This window comes from Pongo abelii, chromosome X (genome assembly GCF_028885655.2).
Source record: "Pongo abelii isolate AG06213 chromosome X, NHGRI_mPonAbe1-v2.0_pri, whole genome shotgun sequence".
NCBI lineage: Eukaryota > Metazoa > Chordata > Mammalia > Primates > Hominidae > Pongo > Pongo abelii.
Genome location: NC_072008.2, coordinates 2,708,012 through 2,728,751, shown reverse-complemented (window position 1 = coordinate 2,728,751; position 20,740 = coordinate 2,708,012). Strand labels below are relative to the sequence as shown.

Sequence of the window (20,740 nt, the reverse complement as noted above, 5' to 3'; positions counted from 1 at the left end):
CCCGTGCCCAGCCAGGATATCCTCTTTGTATTCATATTCAGAATTCGTTTTGGTGGTGGCAAGACAACTGGTTTTGGCACGATTTACAAATCTTCAGATTCTGCAAAGATAAATGAACCCAGAGATAGACTTGCAAGACACAGCCCATGTGAGAAGAAAAAGACCTCAAGGAAACAGCAAGTGGAATGAAAGAACAGAACAAAGAAAGTCAGGAAGACTGCAAAGGCCAGTGTTGGTGCTGGCAATAGGCAAGGTGGAGACTGAGTGAAAAACAGAAGAAGTAGCAATTCTGCAGTGACATTATCAGCAGCCATTGTGTGGATTTTTTACAAGAGAATTAGTAAATTATAAGCTTTCGGGAAATAAAACAAATTTCAATCAACATTTATCCACAGGAATCCAAAAAAAAAGCAGCAAGTGGAATAACTAGTGGGCCTTTAATAATCTGGAATGGTAGATGAATTTATTGGCTATTAAATGCACTCCTTGCCAACTTGAAAGCACCAAAGTTAGTGGCTTTGGTAGCCTGATTGTAATTATCTCTTCTCATTAGGACCCTGAGGCTGAGAGAGTTCCTCTTCCTTGTCACACAGACAAAATGGGAACACCCCACAGCAAGGCTTCAGCCACGTCCTGCCCTGGTTCAGTTCTGAGAGTTGGTAGGTCACGGGCACGATGGTTTCCTGGTGTTCCTTCAGGGCTTCAGCCACCTTTTTAATCACAAAATCATGGAGGGGCTCTGTGGCAGGTGTCAAGGGTGTGGACTCTGAGGGGTCCCTGGAGAGATCAAAGAGCAGAGGGGGGTTGTGGTAGGTAACCTGTTCTCCGAAACATCTGCAGAACGAGGTGACATAGCAGCCACCAGAAGCTGGTGGCTGGAATACCGGGGTCACGTAGTGAGCCTTCCAAACTGACCCACCTGGAGGAGAAAAGAGAGACTTGTCAAATGATGCGCACTTCAGTCAGATCAAAGGAAGAAGTCCTAGTGTTCTATAGCAGGGGTCCCCAGTCCCCAGGCCACAAACTGGTACCTGTTTGTGGCCTGTTAAGAACCTGGTCACACACACAGGAGGTGAGTGGTGGGGCGAGAGAGAGAAGCTTTATCTCTGTATTTACAGCCATTCCCTATCGTTGGCATTATTGCCTGAGCTCTGCCTCCTGTCAGATCAGTGGCTGCATTAGATTCTCATAAGAGCATGAACCCTGTTGTGAACTGCCCATGCGAGGGATCTAGGTTGCATGCTACTTATGAGAATCTAATGCCTGATGATCTGTCACTGTCTCCCATCACCCCCAGATGGGACCATCTAGTTGCAGGAAAGCAAGCTCAGGGCTCCCACTGACTCCACATGATGATGAGCTGTATAATTATTTCATTATATAATACAATGTAATAATGATAGAAATAAAGTGCACAATAAATGTCATGCACTTGAATCATCCCAAAACCATCCCCCACCCCAGTCTGCAGAAAAATTATCTTTTACAAAACCGGTCCCAGGTGCCAAAAAATTGGGGACCCCTGTTCTAAACACTGTAGAATAACTCCAGTTAACAATAATACGTTACATAGTTACAAATAGCTAGAAGGAGGATATTCAATGTCCCCAACACAAAGAAATTATGCATGTTTGAGATGATGGATGTGCCAATTAGTCTAATCTGATCACTATGCGTTGCCTATCTCAAAATATCGCTAGATACCCCCAATTTTCATGTGCAATGTGTGCATATTATTATGTGTGTGTCACTTTCTAAAAATTTTAAAAACTTCCAATTTCTGGGTCATAAACTCATTTTCTTCTAACACTTTCAATCTTACATTTTATCTTTAGTCTGCCTAGAATTGATTTTTATAAATGAAAGTTTAGCCATGACCACTTATGCCTACAAAATAACCTGCCCATAGAAGATATTCAATAAATATTTTTTTATCTCCAAAAAAAAAAAAAAAAAAAAGAAAGAAAGAAAGCATATCAGAGGCATGCACCCAAGGTGCTGGCTTCTCTTGTCTTCTTCCATCTTCTCAAGGCTGGTTCTTGGGCTTCTTTTTGCCCACAGGTCAATGCTAAATATTACGCAATCCTTACAACAAAACGAGAACATTAGAGTCTGCTGGTGAAATGACATGCACATTTTCCAGCAGATATCAGTCCTGTTTCTAAAAATGTATATATATTTTTTGGTTTTATTTTTGTTTGAGATGGAGTCTCACTCTGTCTTCCAGGCTGGAGTGCAATGGTGTGATCTCAGCTCACTGCAACCTCTGCCTCCTGGGTTCAAGTGATTCTCCCGCCTCAGCCTCCCAAGTAGCTGGGACTACAGGCGTGCACCCCCATGCCTGGCTAATTTTTGTATCTTTTAGTAGAGACAGGGTTTCGCCATGTTTGCCAGGCTGGTCTCAAATTCCTGACCTCAAGTGATCTGCCCACCTCGGCCTCCCAAAGTTCTGGGATTACAGGCGTGATCCACCACGCCTGGCTAAAAATGTATGTTTCGTAAAAGTGTCCCCCTGACTTTATAGGCAAATCTTATGTTCATACATCTATTTTCTTTATTAAAGTGTAATTGATAAGTCAAAATTGCATAGATTTTCCATGCACAATGTGATGTTTTAATGTATGTGCAACTGCTGAGATAATTAAGTGAAGCCAATTAGCATCTCCATTATCCCCGCCTGCCTTTCTGCAAAAGAGAAATTCTGAGAAACTTCTCCAAAAACATGTGTTCAGTGAGACCTGGAATGAAAGGACCGGTCTAGAGAGTAAAGGAAGAATGTGTTCAGGATACACCTGAGTGACCCTGCTCCTGGCAGGGAACAGGAAGCAACGGGTTGAGCACTCACTGTCGTCCTTGGGGATCCACCGCACGGCGTGCAGGTAGGAGCCACAGTAGTGGAACAGAAATTCATGCTCCGAGTGCCTGACGTTGCCCTGCAGCAAGGGCATGAGGTCTCGGCCGTCAATGACCCTGCAGAGACACAGACAGTGCAGATAAGGAGAATGGGGAGAAGGGACGTTGGGTCCCAAGCTACCTGAAGGGTACTTGCTGAAGACTGCGTCGTGCCTCAGGGCCAGAGGACAGCGTACTGAGTCTTTAGGAAAACTCATGCATGCTCTCTGGGAGATTACACTCCAGTGGGCAAGAGAAGAAAGCTAAGTTCTGATCCTGAAATGATGAGGCCGAGGAATGTGACAATGCATGCCCCAAAGGTGAAAAGATCAGACAGCCTTGGCTGCGCCACAGAGCTCTCCACAGCTCAGCAATTTGTGGCAATTTCATAAATCTGAACTTCATTTGCAATTATATTGCTACCCTTTGAAAAAATTTTATGTAATCACTAAAAAGTCATATACTTCTAATTTTATATGAGAAATGGAGTAAATGAACGCACAAACAGAAAACCAATCACCATGTTCTCACTCACAAATGGGAGCTAAACTTTGGGTACACATGAACATAAAGATGGGAACATCAGACACTGGGGGGGCTCCAAAAAGCGGGAGGGAGGGAGGAGGGAAGGGTTGAAAAACTACCTGCTGGGTATTATGTTCACTACTTGGGTGACGAATTGAACAGAAACCTCAGCATCACATAATATATCCAAATAACAAACCTGCACATGGGCCCCTGAATCTAAACTAAAATGAATTTTTAAAATTTCTATTAGAAAATATATCTTATGCCTTATATTAGAAAGCAATAATAATAAAACCTGCTTTGTAATGGGACACATAATAATACATCCCAGATAAGGATTTTTCTCTTTTTTTTTTGAGATGGAGTTTCACCCTTGTTGCCCAGGCTGGGGGCAGTGGCGTGATCTCTGCTCATCGCAACCTCTGCTTCCCAGGTTCAAGGGATTCTCCTGTCTCAGCCTTCCGAGTAGCTGGGATTACAGGCATGCGCCATCACACCCAGCTAATTTTGTATTTTTAGTAGAGATGGGGTTTCTCCATGTTAGTCAGGCTGATCTTGAACTCCCAACCTCAGGGGATCCACCCACCTTGGCCTCCCAAAGTGCTGGGATTATAAGCATGAGCCACCGCGCCCAGCCAGGATTCTTTTTCTTTCTTGGAGACAGAGTTTTGCTCTTGTTGCCCAGGCTGGAGTGCGATGGCACGATCTTGGCTCAATGCAACCTCCATCTCCCAGGTTCAAGCAATTCTCCTGCCTCAGCCTCCTGAGTAGCTGTGATTACAGGCATGTGCCACCACGCCTGGCTAATTTTGTATTTTCAGTAGAGACGGGGTTTCACCATGTTGGTCAGGCCGGTCTCAAACTCCTGACCTCAGGTGACCCATCTGCCTTGGCCTCCCAAAGTGCTGGGAATACAGGTGTGAGCCACCGTGCCATGCCTAAAAAGGATCTTAAAAGAAATAAAACTATATTTACTATCAGATACAATGATTTCCCATGTTAATTATCACTGAAAAACCTGCCGGAAATAATGAGTAAGATTAGCAAGATCACACAATACAACACCAACTTTTAAAAATGTCTATATCTTTGCAATGAATGGCTGGGAATGACATTATTTTTAAAGTATCATGTACTATAACATGACAAAGCATGAAGTATTTAGGGATAGCATTTTTATGTGAAAAATTTGTATGAGAAAAGCCACAAAGCACCAAATAAGAGAAATAAATGGAGAAATGAACTATATTTATTGATTGGAAAATTCAAAGTTTTTTAAGACATCAATTTTCTGCAAATTGATCTATAGATTTAAAGCAATCTCAATCACAATTTCAGAAAGGTTTATGTTGAAATGAAGAAACTTATTCTAAAATTTACATGGGAAAATGAAGATCCTAGAATGGTTTAAAATTTTTTGAAGAAGAAAATAGTTTGAAGACTCACTACATAACTCCCAGATTTACTATAAAGCTAGACTAATTGAGACAGTGTAGTGTTGAAATAAGGGTTTCAATGGATCAATGAAATAGGAGAGTCCAGGAATTGACCGATATGTATACTGCTTTTCAACAAATGCTCAAAATACTTCAGTAGAGATAGGACTGTCTTTCAATAAATGACAGTAGACAAATGGGATATCCAAATGCAAGGAAAATAAATCTCAGCCTATACCTCAAGCCACATTAAAAAATTAACTCAATATGGACCATAAGTCTAAATGTAAACCCAAAACTATAAAACTTCTAAGTGAAAACATAGGAGAAAATCACTGTGATTTTTTGATAAGAAATTTTTTTTAAGTTTTATCACAAAAATCACAAGTTATAAAAGAAAAAAAGATAAATTAGCCATTATCAAAATGTAAAACTTCTGCTTTTCAAATGGCAATGTCAAGAAAATAAACATGTGACCTCACTCCATTAGTGGGGAAAAAGAAGAAAAGAAAAAAATTAAAATATTAAATATTAATTTTAAAAACTTTAGAGCATTAGAACACCATCTTCATTACTCTTTTAAACTTGATTACTCAAGCTTTATAGTAAATTTTGGAATTATGTAGTGAGTCTTCAAATGATTTTCTTCTTCAAAAATTTTAGGCTATTCTAGATTCTTTATTCTAGAAAATCCTGCGAAATACTTTTGATCTGCAGTTGATTGAATTCACAGATGCAGAACCTCTGAGTTCAGAGGGATGACTATTTGCTTCTACTCCACGGCTTGTCTTTTTCTTTTCTTTTAAACTTTCTTTTAAGTTCGTATTTAATACTTTAATTTTTTCTTTCTTTTCTTTTTTTCTCCACTAATGGACTGAGGTCACATGTTTATTTACTTGATATTGACATTTGAAAAGCAGAAATTTTAAATTTTGATAATGACTAATCTATCACTTTTTTCTTTTATAGCTTACGACTTTTTTGATAAATCTAAAAAAATTATTTTCTTATCTGAATATTACAATGATTTTCTCCTATGTTTTTATTTAGAAGTGTTATAATTTTGGGTTTACATTTAGGCTTATGGTCCTTTTAGGGATGGTCTTGTCTGTACTGAATATGTACAGACTTTTTCTCATCATCATTCCCTAAAGGATACAATATAACAACTATTTTACGTGGCATTTACATACATTGTATTAGGTATTATGAGTAATCTAGAGATGATTTAATATATACAAGAGGATGTGTGTAGGTAATATGTAAATATTACAGTATTTTATATCAGGGACGTGAGCATCTGGGTATTTTGGTATCCATGTGAGGTCTTGAGACCAGCCTCCATGGATACCGAGGGACAGCTGTATTGGTAAACCACATACCTGATAAGTCATTTTTTCCCAACACTTTGATAAACCATTGCATCCTCAGATTCCCGTGTTTCTACACATTAATGGTGTCCTCTGTTTTATCTTTACTCTTCTTTTTTGTTTATTCTACTTTCTTGTTCAGGATCTCTGGTTATAAATCTGTCCATCTCTATTTTTGGTTGTAATTTGCTTTATCTGTTTTGTGTGGTGAGGTGGTGAAACAAATTGTGTTAATTCTAAAAATAAATTACTATTTGGCTTTTACAGTATTAGCAGCCTTCATTTCTGTACAGGTGAGAGCCACTTTTGAGTTCTTCTTGTTGATTTCATTGTGTTGGGGATTGAAGGAGACAGAAGAGAGGTATCCACAGGCCCTCATGATGCTGGTGTCATAGACAGTGAGCCTGATACTGTGAATTTGCTGTTTGTTCCCTTCTACATAGTAGAGCTATTCTCTATTAGCAAGGACATATTTAACTGGTCAATGCACATGCCAAAGAAGTCATGAATTCAAATAAAGAGGCTTGGGAGAACCAAACATAGGAATAACCAAAAAATCAACCTGATGAGTAGTACCCAGCACGCCAACCTGTACATGAAGCTGAGGTTAGGTCTCCCACCACAATGCCTTAGTCATCTTCGTGATTTTCTTCCACTTCCCATTTAACTACAAAGATGGTGCATCCTCTGAGGACTTAGCCTATGGCTATTGGAGTCATGGTTGCAGGCAGGAAAGGACAGCTGTACTATACATCTTACGAAGGACACCAAACTCATAACCCTAAACCCCTGACCAAATGAGCATGTAATCTCATGGCACCTAATGCACTGGAGTGATGAGTGACTCCAATCAACTCGTTCTTCTTTTTAACGTGAGGACAACGGCTGGAACTTGGCAGCAATTGCCTTCCACCCTCATGCAACGTAACAATATTGTGCCTGGACATTTGCCTTCTCCTTAACAGGCTGTTGGGCTATGTGGAACGACAGACTTCTTAAAAGAACTATTTCTAAATGGTAGAACAGGGAAGCTGGGCTTCTCCATCGTTTTTTTGATAGGTTCTTTTTGCAATAACTTCACAGTGGTTTTTAAAATATTTTTTCTGGGCTGGACACGATGGCTCACACCAGTAAATCCCAACACTTTGGGAGGCTGAGGAGGGAGGATCACTTGAGGTCAGGAGTTCAAGACCAGCCTGGCCAACATGGCGAAAACCCATCTCTACAAGACATACAAAAATTACCCAGGCGTGGTCGTGGGTGCCTGTAGTCCCAGCTGCTCAAGAGGCTGAGGCATGAGAATTACTTGAACCCGGGAGGCAGAGGTTGCAGCGAGCTGAGATCGTGCCACTGCACTCCAGCCTAGGCAACAGAGCGAAACTCTGTCTCAAAAACAAAATAAATAAAAATAAAAAATAAAATATTTTTTCTTTCCTGTGTTAGCATCATCAATGCCTAACTTCTTTTCAGGCAGAAAATAAAAACGTCTTCATCTAAAGTTCATTCCGGAAATTATAAAATAAATTCCAGCCTTAGTGTGTTGATACAGATATCTGCTAGCATCAAACATATATTTTTAAATATTAGAAAGGCAAACTTGGGGGTGTGTGTTGATTAGTTCTTGATAGTTTGTTTTTCAGTAAGTTAACCATGACTTCTAAAATATTTTTCTTTTCTGTATTAGTGCCAACAGAACCTATTTCTTCAGAAATAGATTAGCTTTGTTACGTGAAGAAAGAAATATTACAAGAACTCTGTGGGCTTGGAGGAGAGACATAGTTGTGGTTCTAACCTATCTGGATTCCCTTGCAGAGCTGTGATCAATGAACTGTCAATCAATCAGCAGCAAACCTACCTAGGTTGGTTGCTGCCGGGGAATAGAGCAATGTAGTATGAACGATCTCCTCTTGAAGAAATTCAAAGTATTCATGATAGAGTTCAAAGCATCCTCAAACATCTTACCTTCTTCTCAGTCTTCCAGATCTTTCACACCAGAGACTAGGATTATTTTTCCCTTTCTTATAGAGATGAGTGAGTTTTACCTACCATGTCTTCATCTCCAAAGCTTCCTGTCTCCATCTTTCTCTCAATTGAAAATGTTAAAGTATCTAAGATGGTCCTCATTAGATTAGTATCTAAGACGGATCTCTGATATTTGTTCAGGACCTCTGGTTATAAATCTGTCCATCTCTATTTTTGGTTGTAATTTGCTTTATCTGTTTTGTGTGGTGAGGTGTTCCTCAGAAAACCAAAAATAGAGCTACCTTGTGATCCAGAAATCCAACTACTTGGTATATACCCAAAAGAAAAGAAATCAACAGATCAAAGGAATATCTGCATTTCCATGTTTACCGCAGCACTCTTCACAATAGCCAAGCTATGTAATCAACCTAACTGCCTATCGGCAGACAAATTAATTTTTTTAAAAGTGTTATATATGCACAAGGGAATACTATTCACCCCTTAAAAAGAAGGAATTCCTGTCATTTGCAGCAACATGAATGGAACTGGTGGCCATTATGTTAAGTGAAATAAGCCAAGCCCAGAGAAAGGCAAACATCACATCTTCTCACTCAGTGTGGGAGCTAAAAATAAATAATAGTGATTCTTAGGCAGATAGAAAGTAGAATAGTGATGACCAGAGGGGAGAGATGAGAGGAAAATGAAGGGGAAAAAAAGAAAATAAATATGTTTATTACCACTGAACTGTATACTGAAAAATGGTAAAGATGGTAAATTATATATGTGTATTTTACCTCAATAGAAAAAAAGAAAAGACTGGTCTCTTCTGAAGAATGCTGAATAGACACAGTCATATAGGAAGGTAAAACTGTGTAGATACTAGGGAAAAAGTGGGTCTGCCAGGATAGAGTCAGTCTCCTTGTTCTGAATCTTCTGAGAAGGAAGAAGGGTGAAAATAAGCTCTTGTTAACAGTTTATATGACATCACCTGTCCTGAGGGAGACTTCCTCCTGACACTGATGTGACAGTTGGTAAAATATCCATTAAACTTGTAGGTTCCTTAATCAACCGTCCAGCTGGTACCTTTCCAGGCCATCGGACAATTCCTGGGACACGGATTCCACCTTCCCAGCCTCCCATGCCTTTTCCACCTATGAGACAATGCAATTAAGTTCAATTATTGTGCCTAGTTAAAATAGTCACTGTATTCAATGTATTTAAAAGGTAAGCTAGTATCAAAAGAGATCACATTTGTATAATGTCTACTCTATGTAGAGTCCTAGTGGGGTAAGTAGTGCACGTCTACAGAATTATATTTTCCCGTGCTGCTGGTAGGTTTTTGATTAAATAACTAAACATATGTAATATTGGACATTTACATTCTATTTGCATGGCTATTTTCTCTACTTAAAGTGTTCCTATCTCAAATATACACCTACTTCATTTCTAATCTCCCTCATACCTTTGCTCAAAGTAACTTCCTATATTTTTTTAAATTAATGTTTTTCTTGTATCCAGCCCCCAAGGTTATGGAACTCACAGTAACCTCAATGAGGCGTGCCTGAACATTTTATTTGAAATGGCAGTCCCACCCCAGAATTCTTTATTCTCGTGTTTTTTCATATTTACAGCCACCTTCTAATATGTCATATTATTTATTTATTTTATTTTATTTTCTGCTGTGCCTCCCTCCAGTAGGATATAAACTCCATGAAGATGAGGATTTCTGCCTATTTTGCTCACTGTTCATTCATGCACCCTGAAAACAAATGGAATACTATGGACATATGGTAACTTATTGTCCACATCAAGGTATTATTGAGAATAAAAGCAGAAAGTTGTCTTAATTATACCAAGATGACAGGTATACACCAGGATTTCCAGGAGGAAATTAGGAGAAGTGGCCACTTTCCTGTGTTAATTGACTCATTTTATTAAGTTAATCAGAGTAAAGTTTACATTATGTCATGGTATGCTGAAAAGTTAATTTTTTTTTTTTTTTTTTGAGATGGAGTCTCGCTCTGTTGCCAGGCTGGAGTGCAGTTGGCGCTATCTTGGCTGACTGCAACCTCCGCCTCCCGGGTTCAAGCGATTCTCCTGCCTCAGCCTCCTGAGTAGCTGGGACTACAGGTGCCCGCCACTATGCCCAGCTAATTTTTGTATTTTTAGTAGAGATGGAGTTTCACCATGTTGGCCAGATGGTCTCGATCTCTTGACCTTGTGATCCACCTGCCTTGGACTCCCAAAGTGTTGGGATTACAGGCGTGAGCCAAAAATTTTTAAAAACAGTTCTCATAAGCAAACATACAATGGCTAACATGCACACGCATGCTTATAGCAGTGCAATTCTCAATTGCAAAGATATGGAACCAGCCTAAGTACCCATCAACCAACAGGTGGATAAAGAAAATGTGGTGTACATACACCATGGAATTCTACTCAGCCGTAAAAATAAATGAAATAATATCTTTTGCAGTAACTTGGATGGAGCTGGAGGCCATTATTCTAAGTGAAGTAACTCAGGAATGGAAAACCAAACAGCCTATGTTTTCACTTATAAGTGGGAGCTAAGCTACAAGAATGCAAAGGCATAAGAATCATATAATGGGCTCTGGTGACTTTGGGGAATGATTGGGAGTGGGCTGAGGAAAAAAATACTACATATTGGGAACAGAGTACATGCTCAGATGATGGTGCACTAAAATCTCAGAAATCACCACTAAAGAACTTATCTGTGTAACCAAAAACCACTTGTAGCCCCAAAACTACCGAATTTTTTTTTAAATAGAATGTCTATAATAACAATTTCCACTAAGGATTTGTTTTGGGTCCTAAATGCACACTTTAGTGCTACATGCTCTAAAGAGTACACATTCATACCCTCTGCAAGATGGAGGCAGAGCCTTTACCTCATTCATACAGAAATTATAATTTCCTACCGAATCCAAGACTGTAGAATCTGCAGTTGCATGAATAACAACGTATTTTCCTCTAGAAAATACTTTAAAATCTCTCTCAAGACATATGATAAAATATACTCGACATTTTCCAGATAATTATCTTTTTTTTTCTTTTTCTTTTTCTTTTGTTAATCCTCATTTCACAAATGAAGATAATATTCTACTAACATCAGGTTACACATTATAGACCTGGCCAATGTAGTAGCTTATGGACCTATTTTGTTGACTAAATGTTACAGCAGGACAGAAAATCAGTATATGTGAATTTAATCATGAAACCCAAGACAGGCTTGGCTACTTTCTATGCTATACTATATCCTTGGAAGAGAGCATCAAAGACTTCCTAATGATGAAGGATCCCTGGTTTCTGACCTCTGTTCTCTCACGTTCCCCCTCATTTAATCTCTCAATAATCTCATAAATGGAATGAATGAGTAGATATTTCTTTAAAGACCCCATAAAAGCATCTGCTCGTGCTAACTCCCCATAATTTGATAGGGTTGTCAGAAAGGCATATTTCTAGATGCTCCCTGTACATACATGGCTTCCTTCCACAGAAATGTTAACAAATATAAGACCAATTTTCTGACCTTGGTCCGATACTTCATTTTACTAAGACTCAAATTAAACAAACTTGGTCAGTTTTTCAGGTCTCATTCCTTTGTGTCATGGGCTTTAATTATAAGAACCACAAAAAAGCTTATTCACCACCAGATCACTTGCGTGAGTTCCTCTCCTCACCTTTGTATATCCCATTCCATCCACCAAGTTGGGCATGCCCTCGCCTAGCTTCCAAATGCCCTCCGTGGTCTGATGTAAAGTAGACAAGGGTGTTGTTCCTTAGGCCAAAATCATCGATAGCATCAAGAATCTTGCCTAAAATAATATACAAGAGACAAGTAAAAATAATGACATTATGAGATATTTCACCCCTAAGTCAAATGGGCACGAGCTATCTAAAGGAAAACAAGGATGGTGTGACCCTTACTATGTCAAAAGCCACAAAAGAAAAGAAATGTGCATTAACAGTTTAAATTGACAAACCATTGAAAGAGAAAAAAACTGAGAGTCAGGCTGGACGCGGTGGCTCGTGCCTGTAATCTCAGCACTTTGGGAGGCTGAAGTGGGTGGATCACAAGGTCAGGAGTTCAAGACCAGCCTGGCCAAGATGATGAAACCCTGTCTCTACTAAAAATACAAAAATTAGCCGGGCATGGTGGCACAGGCCTGTAATCCCAGCTACTCGGGTGGCTGAGGCAGAGAATTGCTTACACCCGGGAGGCAGATGTTGCAGAGAGCTCAGATGGTGCCACTGCACTCCAGCCTGGGCAACAGAGCGAGACTCATCTCAAAAAAACAAAAAACAAAAAAACAAAGAAACCGAGAGTCCAAAATTTTTAAGAAATAAAAGATGACCTGCTTTAAGAAAAAAATATTATGGCAATACAAATGAACATCAGTTGCTACTGATATCATTTAAAAGGGCAAATTCTCCTTGATAATTTCCTTCATGCAGAATGAAAACATTAAACAGAGAAATACAGTTTTTCCCACTGGATATGAAAAGAAGGACTGTGGTGGTATTCTGACTGATGTTGCACAGAAGGGCAGTCACGGCTTATGCAACCTCTCTGCTCACGGAAGGCAGACATTGTTACAGAATTTGAGGAGACAGAGGCAAGAATAAGACACTCCCACTGTTGGGTTCACATAATTTACTTGATATATTCTTGCAGATGATTTAGATAAGTAATTCTTTAACCATTTTCCCTTCCCTTCTTATTTGATATTTTAAATGGAGAATACGATGACTAGGTGGGGAGAATTAGACTCAATGGGCAAGTTAAAAGAGGAAGAATGTATTCAAAATAAACTACATTTCCAATCATTTTTATAGGAAAATAGCTAAATTCCTAGAGTTCCCAAACCCAGTCTTTATTATGCATAATTATGAAAAAACTTATTAGTCTCAAATGTGTCTAATTCTATGTGTTCTACTGTCGCTTATCTCAGATAACATTACACTAACATTCCTAAAGTACTATACCTTAGAAATTTTCTTCTAGAGCCAAGGCAAACAAGTAAGGGCAAGTTAAGAAAGAATTTATATTTTAAAATACTTTTAAAAATTTACCACAATACTTTTAGCAAAAATCGCACTGAAAATTGATCCAAGAGAAAATGATCAATGGATGCTAAACCTGGCATTGAATGTTTGATAAGAACCAAAATATTGGCTTCATCTCAAAGTATCTCCCATAAAATAGTTAATAATTTCAAATTATTAAGTAATGACAAAATAAGTAACTTTACAGTGGAGAAAACTGGAAGACACCATTTAATCAAGTGATGAAGAATTTTATAACCATTGTTGGGGCTAATTGACTTCCTTGTCTACTGGGCTGAGAACACACCATCACTTCCACTTCCATTGAAGGAAATGTCAAACCAACCCAATTCAAGGAACATTCTAGATGATACCTGGTCTTTATTCTAAAAAAATGTCAAGGTCTTTGAATTCAAGAAAGAATAGAGATTGGTCAGTCTTTGTCCACATCAGAGGAGTTTAAACAGATACAACAAGAAAATCCATGGACCAGAAGAGAAAGAGGATAGAGGAAGTAGGGGTTTTGTTGGTTGGTTTTCGTTTGTCCATTGGTTTTGCTTGCTGTGTATAAATTTTCGTATGAGGACAGCTGGAGAAGTTTGGCTGGGATTTGTGAATTAAATCCTAAGAATCCACCCATGTTAATTTCCCGATTTTGGTGATTCGCAGTGATGATGTAGGAGAATGTCTTTGTTTTAGAAAATACACACTGAAGTTTCTAAATTTAATGAACATCCTATCTGCATCTTATTCCCAAATATTCAGAAGCATAGGAAACATGTGGAGGTGGAAGAGAGAAAGAGAGAGAGAGGAAGAAAGAGGACGATCAGGAGAAAGGAAGAGGGAGAGAGAAGATATATTTGATAAATTGCTAACAATTGGGAAAGATGGGTGAAGGGGACGTGGGAGTTGTTTTTACTCTTCTTGCTACTTTTCAGTAAATAGTGAAAAGTAGCAAGAAAAAACAACAAGGCTAATATTTTTCTGATTATAAAAATACAAAATAGCCTGGGAAATACAAAAAAATAAAGAAAATTATAAGGAGGAAAATAAAGACCACCAATTTCCTGCCCCATTGCCATTTGACTATTTAAAAAAAAATTGTTACATACCATATTAGTCTGTTTTCACGATGCTAATAAAGACATACCTGAGACTGGGTAACTTATAAAGAAAAAGAGGTTTAATGGAATCACAGTTCTACGTGGCTGGGGAGGACACACAATCATGATGGAAGGTGAAAGGCACATCTTACACGGTGACAGACAAGAGAGAATGAGAGCCAAGCAAAAGGAGTTTCCCCTTATAAAACCATCAGATCTCATGAGACTTATTCACTACCATGAGAACAATATGGGGGAAACTGCCCCCATGATTCAATTATCTCCCACCAGGTCCCCCCCCACAACATGTGGGAATTATGGGAGCTACAATTCAAGATGAGATTTGGGTGGGGACACAGCCAAACCATATCACATACTCTTTTAGATGCACCTCTCTCTCTCTCTTTGGGTTGATATTGTATGCACAGTTTTCAACTTGCTTTTTTCATCCAATATTATTTCTTGTAAAATCTTCATGTTAAAAAATTATTCAAGGCTGGGCATCATGGCTCACACCTGTAATCCCAGCAATTTGGGAGGGCAAGGAAGGAGGATCCCTTGAGCTCAGGTATTTGAGACCGCCCTTGTCAACACAGTGAGACCCTGTCTCAATTAAAAAAATAAATTAAAAAAATTACTTTTACAACTTAATGGCTGGAAAAGTGTCCATTGTGTGTGTGTGTGTGTGTGTGTGTGTGTGTGTGTATTTTTTTTTTTGAGATGGAGTTTTGCATATGTTACCCAGGCTGGAGTGCAATGGCACGATCTCGGCTCACTGCAACCTCCGCCTCCCAGGTTCAAGCATTTCTCCTGCCTCAGCTACAGGCATGCGCCACCACACCCAGCTAATTTTGTATTTTTAGTAGAGACGGGATTTCTCCATGTTGGTCAGGCTGGTCTCGAACTCCTGACCTCAGGTGATCTGCCTGCCTCAGCATCCCAAAGTGCTGAGATTATAGGCGTGAGCCACCACACCCAGCCTAAACAATTTATGATACTTTAAGTACCATAAATTATTTAACCAATGTACTGTTTCACTATTCTGGTTAATTTGCATACTTTGCCATAATTTAAAATGCCATAATGAACAACTTTTGACATTAATAATAGTTCATTTTCTCAATTCCTCATCAGTATCTAATGTTTGATAGGTGATTATGGTACATTATGAATGATCATGGATTTCCTCCTGTGTCCTCTCTAATATTTGTACTTTTAATCTGTAAAAGATATTTAAAATTTTGCTGATTTTTTGGAAGGAATTATGTGTTTCCATTATTGATTTATAAGAACTCTTTATTTGTTAAGGAGTTAAAACAGTGTCATGTTGTTGCTAATATTTCCTCAGTTTGCATAGGGCCTTTAGTCATGCTACTTATCAGATAACCTTTTGCTATTACTAACACTATACCTCATCCAGATGTAAATTTACCGTTTAACTATAGCTTCTTCCAATTTTTGTTTTGTTTCACTCAATGTCCTTAATGTGTATGGAAAAGCATGCTAATTGAATTGGTAATGGTTTTTCCTAAACTAACTCTGTGAATTTCCTTGGGCTGCTGAAACAAATTAGTACAAATGAGGTGGCTTAAAACAACAAACATTTATTCTTTCACAGTTCTGGGGGCCAGATGTTCAAAATCAATGTGTTGGCAGAGTCACTCTCTCTCTCTGAAGTTTCTAGGGGAGGACCTTTCCTTACCTCTTCCTCACTTCAGACAGTTGGCATCAGTCCTTAGCCTTCCTTGGCATGTAGCAGCCTCATCCTAATTCACCATATCGGATTAGGACCCACCCCCAATGACCTCATCTTAACTTGATTCCACCTGCAATGATCCTATTTCCAAATAAGATCCCATTCTCACATATCTTGGATTACGACTTGAACATATCTTTTTGGGGGGATGTAAGTCAACTCATAATATAAACTTTCCCCAACACCTTTCACCCCTGCCACCTTGATTTAAAAACTGTATTGTACCGAATGTAATGTCCTTCTCTTTCCCAGACCTGCTCTAAGGCTATTATTTTCTGCTTCATTGATCTAAAAGTCAAATCTTATATTTCTGTGTTTTAATTTTTGTAGTTATCTTTTTGATAGCATTTCTTATGATCTCAGAAGTGTTTCTTGATGTTTTCTACCAAAGACTTTCTCATCAGATGTTTCTGGAAAATTTATTTCCTATCAGTTTGTTCAGTATGTATTTCATCATCACCTCTATAATGACCACTCCCCAGAGAATAGTAATTAATGCTCTAATCAGAGCTACCTTAGCCTTCAATATTAACTTTGAAATAACTAATACATTTATACAATCCACTCTTCCTTTCCATGTATTCAAGTTTTCTTTCATGAGTCAGCTTCAAGATACTCATTTACTGCTTGAAAAATTATTTCTAAATATTTTAGTTATTGACATTGGAGCTATAATGAATAGTAGCTGCTGATCCATTGTATCTTGAAATGCATTATTTTTAACAAAAAGAAAAGGTCTTAATTTTGGTGCATATACCCAACAGAGAAACACTGTAGACTTCATATATATGTATAACTAATATATTTTTATGTATAGCTAATATATTTATGTATAGCTAATATATAAATGTAACTAATTATACTATTGGACTAATACTATACTAACATATACTACACAAAAACAAATGTATTTATTATATTATATATCAATCTTTAGAACATATATACTACATAACATGTAGTATATATGTATTTATGTATATAATAAAAATGTTTTATAAGTTATATTGTTAAATATATATAAAATATAGATAATATTAACAGCATGATATATAACATGTATATACTTAACTATATATAAATGTATATAGTTAGGTAATACTAGAAAGCATGCAAGAATTTTCCTGGCTACTATCTAATTAATGCATATCTTATAAGTCTGTCAAAATATTAAGAATTAAAATATTCAAAGCATCGGTCAACATTATGCTTAAAAGTAAAAATTGAAACTACTTCATTAATACCAGAAAAATAAGAATATTTTTGTCATTATGTAACTTATTTCTGTACATAACCTGACGACTACAATTAACATTAAAGTTAAATACATACTTTAACACATAAAATACAAACTTAACATTAAATGTAGTGAACATAACTATGTTGGAAACCCCAGAAAGCTTAATAAAACCTCTATGGTACTGATGTATACATGTACATAATACATAATATGCATAGCATAATTGTGATATATATATAAGATAGAACCATATAATATATTAAAATCTAATAAATGTATATTAATGATATGTTTATATTATATATGAATATATTATTATAGCAATGTATATAAGTAATATAACTATAATATAAATTATATGTAATATAATTTTGTTATAATATCATATGTCATCTATGTGCTAATATGTGTTTTATTAAACTCTAGGGTTTTTAACATAGGCAATTCTGTTCTTTACAAATAATATTAAATTACTTTGAGTTGTTTGTATTCTTAATATTATTCAATTATATTCAATTATTCTATTTATATCTTAAAATTTAGAGAGATTACATAGTGGCCATGGAAATGATTATTTCTGAGACAGGATTTTGCTCTGTCACCCAGGCTAGAGTGCAGTGGTGCAATCATGGCTCACTGCAGCCTCAAACTCCTGGGCTTAAATGATCCTCCCACATCAGCCTCCTAAGTAGCCAGGATTACAACCATGGAAATGATTCTTACCTTTCTAACATCAACTGAAATAAATAAATAAATATAGAAATTATATGCTACAGAAATACATAATATATATTCATTACATATAAAACTTTCAAATAATTAATACTAATATGTATAACAAATAATATAAATATATATAATATAAAGGGTTAAGTTATATTTTATATATGTATCTCATATATTGCATATAAATTATATATATATATGACATAGAAATACATGTTTACAGCCTCCTTTGCAGTTCTGCCCTGTCCGGGGTTGCTGCCTAAGCTGTGTTGCTGTCCACAGACATGCCTGCCCTGGGATGCTGCCCAAGCTGTGTCACTGTCCACAGACATGCCTGCCCTGTCCGAGGTTCTGCCCAAGCTGTGTTGTTGTCCACAGAAAGGCCGGCCCTGGGATTCCACCACTCACAACTGTCTGTACAAGAGGCTCAGCCAAGACCCTCATCCTTGTCTCATCTCCTGCTGATGAGGCCATTTCTCCTACTCATTGTTGCACGTTTTACTTTCTTATCTGCATTCTTGAGAAACCTGCTCTTCAGATCCAAGCTGATGGACTCTTGCCCATGCAGAAATGCATGACTCATTCGGCATCAGAGATTTTCCCCCTGGGTGGGCCAAGGGTGGTACCTGCATTGAAAGCCTCTTACTGGGCTCGAAGGAAGCAGGAAGCCAGGTTGGGGGAAGTTTTCGGAGTTTTTCTGACTCCTGTGAAATGAGTCTGTAGGAGTCTAATGGGGCTACAGGAGGCTTCAGAGAAGAATCTAGCTCTCCTTCTTCATGCTTCAACATTACTTCTTTGCCCTGCATAAGAGGCAGCTGAGCTAGGGAGTAAGAGCTTTGGAGCCCAACCCTGGTTTATCTCCAGGAGCAGCCACCAAAGGCCACACACTTTTGCCTCCTTCTCCGTGAATGGGGATAAACATGATGATGAAGACGATACTCGTCTCCAGGGATGTTGTGGGGATTCATCCAGAATACACTGGTAACGGTGCATGGCCCATAGGAAGTATCACTTTTAAAAGTGTTTATTATACCAGCTGGAAAGGCTACTATTAGGTTGGTGCAAAAGTAATTGAGGTCTTTGTCATTACTTTCAATGTATCCATCTATAATCTATCAATCTATCATTACTTTCAATGACAAAGACCTCAGTTACTTTTGCATGAACCTAATAAGTCAAAAAAATAAAAGAGGAACAGATACTGGTGAGGCTGCAGAGAAGATGCAACACTTATATACTATTGTTGGGAATATAAATTGGCTCAGCCACTGTGGAAAGTAGTTTAGATATTTCTCAAATAACTTAAAACAGAACTACCCTCTGACCCAGGAATCCCATTACTGGGTATCCACCCAAAGGAAAATAAATCATTCTACCAAATAGACACAGGCACTTGAGTGATTATCACATTATTCACAATAGCAAAGACATAGAACCAATCTACATGGATAAAGAAAATGTGGTACAGATGCACCATGGAATACTATGCAGCCATAAAAAAGAACAAAATCACATGCTTTGCAGCAACATGGATACAGCTGGAGGCTATTGGCCTAAGCAAATCAACACAGAAAAAGAAAACCAACTACCACATGTTCTCACTTATAAGTGGGAGTTAAACATTGGGTACTCATGGACATAAAGATGGGAAAAATAGACACTGGGGACTCCAAAAGGGGAGAAGGAAGGTGGGGGACAAGGGCTGAAAATCTATCTATTGGGTGCCATGCTCACTGCCTGGGTGACAGAAACTATTGTACTTCAAACCTTGGCATCATGCAATATACCTAGGTAACAAACCTGCATGTGTACTCCCTGAATCTAAAATAAAAGGTGGAAATTATTAAAAATGAAAATAAGTGTTTATTCTATCAGTAGACTCCATTATTCCAGGGCACTGCTGTGGGAAACCCATGATAACTTTTTTTTTTTTTTGAAACGGAGTCTCACTCTGTCGCCCAGGCTGGAGTGCAGGGACGCGATCTCCGCCACTGCAAGCTCTGCCTCCCAGGTTCACGCCATTCTCCTGCCTCAGCCTCCCGAGTAGCTGGGACTACAGGTGCCCGCCACCACGGATGTGTTTGTATTTTTAGTAGAGACGGGGTTTCACAGTGTTAACCAGAATGGTTTTGATTGCCTGAACTCGTTATCCGCCTGCCTTGGCCTCCCAAAGTGCTGGGATTACAGGCGTGAGCCACCGCGCCCAGCCACCTATGATAATTATAAAAGGCAGGAAGGTGATATCTCTACCAGGAATGGCCACAAATAAACTTTTCTAATAAGAAAAGCAACAATTCTTAGGACTTGGGGTATTGTTACAGCTTCTGGGATAAATAATTTCAGGGTAAATGTATGTTTGCTTGAGAATTGCTAAAATTATATATTAAAGCAAATGTTTATTCTTCCTGAAGGCTTGATTCTGGCTGTGTGGACAAAACATTAAAAAACTCTGGGCACCAGTATCATGTACATCTCAGTTGCACTTTTTCAAAATATAATTTTCAGATATCACAGCTTGTCCAACCAGATTCAACATACCCATCCATTTGTGTAATATTATCTGAATGTCACCAGAAAAATCCCATCGAAATTAAAGTCACACCCAAAGTGCCTTGTTTGAACACTATGACACATCATCAGTTTTATTAAATTAGATACTT

General features: G+C 38.0%; 1 protein-coding gene across 1 annotated transcript in view; it reads right to left on the bottom strand.

Moving 5' to 3' along the window:
- Positions 1-379: 379 nt before the first annotated feature.
- The window catches only part of ARSF (arylsulfatase F), a 44,320-nt gene continuing 23,959 nt past the window's right edge, over positions 380-20,740 (bottom strand). Inside the window, exons 7-10 of the mRNA XM_009234568.2 lie at positions 11,890-12,024; positions 9,177-9,339; positions 2,846-2,970; positions 380-919 (exon numbers count right to left, since the gene is read on the bottom strand). Coding sequence (XP_009232843.2) covers positions 537-919; positions 2,846-2,970; positions 9,177-9,339; positions 11,890-12,024 — 806 coding nt within the window. The 3' untranslated portion in view covers positions 380-536. The remainder of the gene's footprint in view (positions 920-2,845; positions 2,971-9,176; positions 9,340-11,889; positions 12,025-20,740) is intronic.